Source organism: Neophocaena asiaeorientalis, unplaced genomic scaffold (genome assembly GCF_003031525.2).
Source record: "Neophocaena asiaeorientalis asiaeorientalis breed wild unplaced genomic scaffold, Neophocaena_asiaeorientalis_V1.1 scaffold7, whole genome shotgun sequence".
NCBI classification, from domain to species: Eukaryota; Metazoa; Chordata; class Mammalia; order Artiodactyla; family Phocoenidae; genus Neophocaena; species Neophocaena asiaeorientalis.
Genome location: NW_020185337.1, coordinates 1,448,945 through 1,457,551, shown reverse-complemented (window position 1 = coordinate 1,457,551; position 8,607 = coordinate 1,448,945). Strand labels below are relative to the sequence as shown.

The following is an 8,607-nucleotide window of genomic DNA, read 5'->3' as shown; positions in this document are numbered from 1 at the left end:
TACTCTCAGGTCATTATAAAAGACAGGGTTTTCTAAGCTCAGAGTTGCTCGGCTGTGGCGCAAACTCCTTCCTACACAGCATACACCTGGGTCTCTCCACCTCGCCCCACAGGACTTGGGAGGCAAGAGGAACAAATGCAAACACGAAGCTCTTACTGCCTGCTGTGCTGTTAGTAGAAAAGTCTTTTGCCTCTGACCCAAATGTCTCATGTCTTGTCAGCATCCATGAAACTGTGACAGGCTAACCTGTTAGCTTGCAAATACGGTACAAATCTCAGACCCTTCACAGATATTAACAGTCCAAGAACTCCCAGCGCAGTGGCCCACCATCCTGAAGCCATGTGTTTCTATGTCAGCCACTAACATTCTGGTCATTTGTTACGGTAGCAACAGAAAATACATCAGGCGGGAATTCCCTGGCGGTCCAGTGGTTAGGACTCCGCGCTCACTGCCAATGGCCCGGGTTCAATCCCTGGTTGGGGAACTTAGATCCCACAAGTCACAAGGCACAGCCAAAAAGAAAAAAGAAAAGACATTAGGCAAGGTATTTTTCTACTTAAGTCTTCCTTCCTGGGATCACTGATCACAAACCCAGGGTTCCTGAGAATAAGGAGAGTTAAAAAACTTAGTTCTGGGGCACTTGCCTGATTCTTATATCCTGACTTAGAGACCCTCCTAGGGAGAGTGTCAAGGAGGAAGGGGAAAAACAAAGACACTGCTCACCTGTTTTCCTCTCCTTTCCCAAATGAAAAAATTGGGAAAGCACAAATCATACGATTCACACCCAAGGAGTTAAAAAAAAAAAAAGTCTAGGTTTACATCTACAAAGTAAAGCCTGATGGGCTCCAATCAGAGCTTTGCATGCACGGAATATTGCTCTACGGGGCGAGAGAGGAATCAATTCTCACTCCACCCCCAGATCTGACCCAAATAAAACCAAGTAGGACATGTGTTCATGAGTTTACACAGGGCAACTGACAGCCTAAAATGCATGAGAAAAGTAAGAGGTAAAACTCAAGCTCCATAGAGAGCTCTGCTCACATGTGAAAGAGAAAACTTCCTCCACACTGGGGCGAAATCCTCCCATGAATTCTCCTTACTTCATGTAAGTCAAGCCTTCTTTCTGTGGGGATCACCACAGTCTAGCACCTAAAGTACACTAAATGACACAGTGATTTTTGTTTAAATCCTAAAAGAATTTGTCTCAGTATAAAAATAGTTTCCTTTCTCAGTGCACAGATCATCCTAACAGATAATGCACAGAATCTTCTTCCTAACCAGAAATACCTTCTCTCCCAAGTCTCCTGAATTATCTAGTTTTGAATCTGTTACAATTATTAAGGTTTTTCATATTCCTTTTAGCCTGTAAATTGATATGCCAGAAGTATCTTAAATCAGTCTGAAAATAAAATATCAATTAAAAAAAACTTCCTCATCAGAGTTACTGGAAAGTTCATCCACTGAGTAATAATTTATAGAAAAGGTAATTTATTATTTACTATGCGAGTCGCTTGCACCTTTCACAGGATCCTCTTCACTCGAGTGACAAAGGATAACATACACTACCAAGAATTACAGGTGGCTTAAGATACTTTATCACCTTTCTTGTGAGGTAATTGGGGATCCTGATAGTCATTAATCCAGTAATGCCAATAACACACTTTTGAAGAGGAGGGCAAATGTTCTATTTATTTAACTATTTCAGTAGTTTAAATAAAGAGACTTTATTAAGAAAATCCAATATAAAAGTTAATGTACTGGGACTTCCTTGGTGGGGCAGTGGTTGGGAATACACCTGCCAATGCAGGGGACACGGGTTCGGTCCCTGGTCCAGGAGGATCCCACATTCCGTGGAGCGGCTAAGCCCATGCGCCACAACTACTGAGCCTGCACTCTAGAGCCTGCGAGCCATAACTACTGAAGCCTGTGCACCTAGAGCCCGTGCTCCGCAACAAGAGAAGCCACCGCAATGAGAAGCCCACGCACCGCAGCGAGGAGTGGCCCCCACTTGCTGCAACTGGAGAGGGCCTGCGCACAGCAACAAAGACGCAATGCAGCCAAAAGATAAATTAAATTTAATTAAATTAAAAAAAAAGTTAATGTACTGAGGGAATAGATCCGAATCAAGAATGTGAAAATTAAATCTGTTAAGCAAAGAAAGCCATCAGAAGTTGTTAGGCAAAATAAATAAATAAAAAATAAATTGTTAGGCAAGCCCTGGAATTGTGGGGAGTAGGATCTGAAAACAAGAAGCAAAGCCAAGGACAAAGGCCAGTCCAAGTCAGAAACGCAGGCATGAGACCCTAGGACTGCAATTTCCAAATTGTGTGCTGAGGGGCCACAGAGCACTGGAGTGGATTCAGAGGCCGCATGGATTGGATAGTTTAAATTTTTCAGAGAAACACAGAAACATCTGTCAGACATTATATGAATGTCTACAATTAGGTTGTTTGGACTTAATTACTTACTAAATGGAACTATTAGAAATTTCTTTGGCCTAAGGACACCATGAAAAACTTACTGAGATTCTAAGGGTGCCGTGAAACAAAGTTGGGGAATTTAGGGACAAGCTAAGGTTCAAAGGACATTGAGAGACTGCTCAGAGGAGAATCAGAAAAGCACATTAAAAGTGGAAATGACAGCATCTCCAGTTTCTACATAGTTAATATACATGGTGGGGCCTTTTCTTTCATGTGATCCTGGCTCTAAAGAAAAGAACTTTTGTGCCCTGTTATTCTGAATTTACTACAGGATCCCTGTATTAAAAAATCAGTGAATCTTGCTTTGAAATCAGTAAATCTTAATAACAAAAACAAAACCGAGATTTTCAATGTTGATTTTGGGATGGAACTAGAGTTCCCCAAATACTTAGTGTGGGAAAGTCTGCTGAAATTTAAATACATTCCTAGTGAAGAAATGAGGGAACTTGGGAATTCCCTGGTGGTCCAGCGGTTAGGACTCCGTGCTTTCACTGCTGAGGGCACAGGTTCCAGCCCTAGTCAGGGAACTAAGATCCCACAAGGCACTTGGTGCGGCCAAAAATTTTTTAAAAAAAGAAAGAAAGAAAGAAAAAGAAATGAGGGAATTGTATACTGAGATTCATTTAGCAACTTGATAATAGCCCATTATAAAATTTTAAACATTTACTCTAAATTAGGGGTTGGCAGACTTTTTCTACAAAAGGCCCGATAGTAAATATTTTAAAATACTCTTTTAATTTTTTTTTACAACTCTAAAAATGTAAAAGCCAAAAAGAAGTGAGTACATTTACATTGTCACCAACCAATCTCCAGATCTCTCCACGTCTTACAAAGCTGAAACTCTATCCCTGCTGAATTAACAATTCCCCATTTCCCCTGTACACCAGTGTATATAGCAGCATTGGACACCATTAGGGGACAGGAAGGAGAGTGCTCTGGTCAAGGTCAACAGCAATAGAGGAGGATCACATCCATACCTCCTCCTCCAGGTACATACAACTATGTTCATAGAAGCATTATTCACAATAAGCAAAAGGTGGAAACCAATGTTCACAGCAGCATTATTTGAAATAGGCAAAAGATGGAAACAACCCAACTGTCCATCGAGAGATGAATGGATAAACAAAATGTGGTTTACACATTCAATGGAATACAATTCAGCCTTAAACAAGAAGGAAATCCTGATACATGCTACAACACGGATGAACCCTGAAAATATTATGCTAAGTGAAATAAGCCAGACAAATAAAGGACAAATATTCTATGCCTCTACTTATATAGAGTACCTAGAATAGGCAAATTCATAGAGACAGAAAGCAGAATAGTGGTTACCAGGGACTTGGGGGGAAAGGGTAATAGAGAGTTAGTGTTTAATGAGTACAGAGTTTTCAGTTGGATGATGAAAAAGTTCCAGAGATGGAAAGTGGTGATAGTTGCACAACGATGTTAATGTACTTAATGCCATTGAATTTTAACCACTTAAAATAGTCAAAATGGTATATTTTCTGTTATGTGTATTTTACCACAATAAAAAAAGAAATGTAAAAAACCGTTCTTAGCTCATGGGCCATACAGAAACAGACTGTGGACCACACCTGGGTTGCAGGCCATAGCTTGCTCTGAATCATTAGACCCAATAAACAAAATGACATAAAATAATTTTTTAAATTACAATTTATTTCTATTTTAACATGAACATGTTAGAGTTTCACATTTAATATACTTATTACATTTACCAAAACTTATACATGCAACTACAGTATTTATCTACCAAAACATACTTGAGTCTCTTTAAGACAAGGTAGATTGTACATAAAGACATCTAGACACATAGAGATATGGTGATACACCCAGGAATCTACAGCTTTATCTGTTATAGATGTAGAGAAGCATAGGAGAGGGAGAGATCAATAAACCATGGCACCTTCAACAAAGCTTAAAATGTAGCCTGAAGATGTGGTAGGTAAAGCTGAAACTTAATGGGTGAAAATACTCAAAGTTCAAATTTGAAAGTTTGATATTATAGCTTGTACCACTTTTATCTTCTTCCCCACTCATCTGGTGCATAGTAAACAATTTTCCTTCCATTTGGGCGTAGGAGAAAAGATAACACTTTACAAAGTTAAGCATAGTGTTTAAGATCTGCTAGGAGCTCTCCCCTGCATTCTTGCAACATTTAAATCTAAAACTCACTTAACTCTTTGACTGGTTGACACAACCTCAGACTCTGAAGGCAACATATTCCTAAAGGAGAAAAGCTTGAGGCAATTTATCTAGACAGCTCTAAGCAAAAAAAAAAAAAAAAAAAAAAAAAAAAGACATCACTCTAAGCAGGAAGCTTCTTTCAGATTAGGTAGACAGTATATACACACATAGGCACAAGACACTGTTTCAGTTATCCATTCACTGGAACAAATGCATAACAAACAACCCTAAACTCAGTGAGGTAAAAAAAAAACATTTTCAGAGAGAACTAGCACCATGGCGTCCGGCTGCAGGATTGGCCTGTCCATCCTCAACAGCGAACTGGCCAGTTTAGGGGCAGAGTGCCTTCGGATGCTGGACTCTGGGGCCGATTATCTGCACCTGGATGTAATGGACGGGCATTTTGTTCCCAACGTCACCTTTGGTCACCCTGTGGTAGAAAGCCTCCGAAAGCAGCTAGGCCAGGACCCTTTCTTTGACATGCACATGATGGTGTCCAGGCCGGAACAGTGGGTAAAACCAATGGCTGTAGCAGGAGCCAATCAATATACTTTTCATCTCGAGGCTACTGAGAACCCGGGGGCTTTGATCAAAGACATTCGGGAGAATGGAATGAAGGTTGGCCTTGCTATCAAACCAGGAACTACAGTTGAGTATTTGGCACCATGGGCTAATCAGATAGATATGGCCTTGGTTATGACAGTGGAATCTGGATTTGAAGGGCAGAAATTCATGGAAGGTATGATGCCAAAGGTTCACTGGTTGAAGACCCAGTTCCCGTCTTTGGACATTGAGGTTGATGGTGGAGTAGGTCCTGTCACCATCCATAAATGCGCAGAGCTAACATGATTGTATCTGGCAGTGCCATTATGAGGAGTGAAGACCCCAGATCTGTGATCAACCTGTTAAGAAGTGTTTGCTCAGAAGCTGCTCAGAAACGTTCTCTCGATCGATGAAACCACAAGGAGTCCAGTGTTTCTGCTTATGAGATCTCCTTTTTATTGGAAAACAAGAATATTGACTACCAAATCGTACCACAGTTGAGGCAGTGCTGCTTTTCCTAGCAATTGTTCATTCCAGTGACTAAAATCCACTTTTCAGAATGTTCCAAGAGGTTAGAAATTGTTGTGTATTACGTTTTCAGTGATGGAATTTAAAGATTAGTGTGATAAAATACCATTTTTACTGGGAGACTTGATTTTTATAAAGAGTAAAAATATAGCTGTATCAAGGTTATGAACAGAAATTTGTCTTAATGCCTAAGGAAGGCATATTAGCTACTATGAAAAAAATTTTTTTTCTGTATTTCTAAAAAGAGTTTTCTTTGCTTCTTGGCTTTTCTGAAAGCAAAGGAAGTCCTGTTTTTCCTGTTTCGTGTCATTTTTGATTTGTGTATTTGCGTGATAACTAAGTTTGGATCTGGCGGGGATGGATGGCTCTTCTAGCTCCGAAAACATCTATTTTTTACTTTGCACCTTATATTTGATACATAAAAAAACCAGTGTATTATGAAGTCCAGGGATTTTCAGGTGGTCTGTTGTAAACCGCAAGCACAAGTTTTATCAGGGTGTTTTCTTTGTTAACTTTGCTATAGCGGCAGGTTATTCAGTGGTTCTTCCCCCACCCCGTACGCACCCTCCACCAACCCCATTTCCCCTTTTTCTTAATCACACCCGCTGTTCTGAAGGACATAAAATGTTTTCCTAGCTGTATGCTAAAAGGAAAGGAAGGCCTCTATTTGGAAGTAATATTAAGTTGAATCCTCTCTTACCCTTTCTATTTGTTTGACCTTAGCAAACCAATCCAACCAACCTCTTTGAGCTGATTATTAACTGATTTATATATTGAATGTAATCATAACAACAGTGGGGGGTTGTGTTGAGGATTAAGAGATACTATTAATTATATACGTAAAGCTTCCACTACTATTCCTAGAACTGTAGGGTAGTGGAATTTGAGGATGCTCAATACAAAGTAGCTATCATTATATAAATGTATGCTTTGTAGATTATAAAGTATGTTGATGATATCTCATTAAACCCACAAATCAGTCCTATGAATGGTAAGACAGGTATGTTTGTCCCCATTTAAAAAATGAAGATACTAAATAAAGCTCAACAGGCTGGTACCATGGAAAGGAAGGATCCAGTAAAGAAAAAACAAAACAAAACATTTTCATTATGCTCATGGATATTTTTTACTTTATTTTTTTAGAGCACTTTTACGTTCACAACAAAATCGACAGAAATGTACAAAGAATTCCCATATCCCCCCCACCCCCAAGAGCCGCCCCCACACATTATTAATGAGAGCCCCCCATTATCAGCATTATTCACCTTAATGGTACATTTTTCATCAAGGATGAATTTACACTGACACAGCATAATCACCCAAAGATCATAGCTAATCACCCAAAGTCCACAGTTTACCTTAGGGTTCACTCTTGGTTGTTGTACATTCTTGGGTTTGGACAAAATTATAATGACATACATTCATCATTATAATATCATATAGAATATTTTCACTGCCCTAAAAATCCTCTGTGCTCTGCCTATTCACCTTACCCCTCCCCCCATCTGGCAACCACTGATCTTTTTATTGTCTCCATAGTTTTGCCTTTTCCAGAACGTCATGTAGTTGGAATCATACAGTATGTAGTCTCTCCAGATTGGATTCTTTCACTTAGTAATATGAATTTAAGATTCCTCCATGTCCTTTCATTGCTTGATAGCTCAATTTTTTTTAGCGCTGAATAATACTCCATTGTTTGACTGTACCACTGTTTATTAAACTGTTTATTATCTAATCTTGGTTGCTTCCAAGTTTGGGAAATTATGAACAAAGGTGCTATAAACATCCATGTGCAGAAGACATTTTTGTGGACATAAGGTTTAAACTATCTTTGGGTAAACAATAAGAAGCGCGATTGCTGGATCCTATGGTAAGAGTGTGTTTCATTTTGTAAGAAACCATCAAACTGTCTTCCAAAGTAGCTATACCATTTCACATTCCCACCGGCAGTGTATGAGAGTTCAATCACTGGTGAAATCCTCAGCAGCATTTGGTGTTGTCAGTTTTCGATTTTGGCCATTCTAACAGGTGTGTAGCAGTATGTCATGGTTATTTTAATTTGCATTTCCCTGATGACATATCATGTGGAGGATCTTTTCATTTGCTTATTTGACATCTGGATATCTTCTTAGGGGAGTTCTGTTAAGGTCTTTGGCCCCTTTTTAAATCATGTTTTTGCTTCCTTGTTGTTGAGTTTTAAGAGTTCTTTGTATATTTTGGATACCAGCCCTTTAACAGATGTGTCTTTTCCAAATTTTTTTCCCAGTTTGTGTCTTTCTTATAGTTCTCTTGAGCTCATGGATTCTTCAGGTCAGGAATCAGGAGGAGGCAGAGCTGGAATGGCTTCCTCTGGTCCATAAGTCTAGCACCTTGTCTTGGAAGACTCAAAATGCTGATGGGTGACTCAAATGGCTGGAAGCTAGAGTCGGCTTCTCCACTCACATGACAGGCACCTGGGCTGGGCTAACTGGAGGGCTGGGCTCAGCTGTGACTGTCACTCAGCATACCTTCAAGGGCCCTCCTGATGTGTCTTGGGCTTTTCACAGCACACCAGCCTCAGACAGTTAGACTTCTTACACAATGGCTGAGAGTTCCAAAAGCAATTGTTCCAACAGATAAGGTGGAGTTGCATGGGCCTTTATGACCTAGCCGCTAAGGTCATATGGTGAGGATGATCACTTTCACTGTACTCTATTGGTCAAATCAGTCACACCCTTCCCAGATTTAAGGGGAAGGGGTACAGAGTATATACTTTTATGGGAAGAGTAAAGAAGTTGCAGCCACATTTTAAAACCATCACAGACATATTTCCGTAGAGAGATAGGGTAATACATGCCAAGGGGTTAACAGT

General features: G+C 39.8%; 1 protein-coding gene across 1 annotated transcript; it reads left to right on the top strand.

Annotated features, from left to right (window-relative positions):
- Positions 1 to 4,961: 4,961 nt before the first annotated feature.
- On the top strand, positions 4,962 to 5,699 carry LOC112393780 (ribulose-phosphate 3-epimerase-like). The gene is given in 2 exon segments (XM_024736162.1): positions 4,962 to 5,523; positions 5,526 to 5,699. Coding segments are annotated over 2 exon segments (678 nt in total). The 3' UTR covers positions 5,642 to 5,699.
- The last annotated feature ends 2,908 nt before the right edge of the window (positions 5,700 to 8,607 follow it).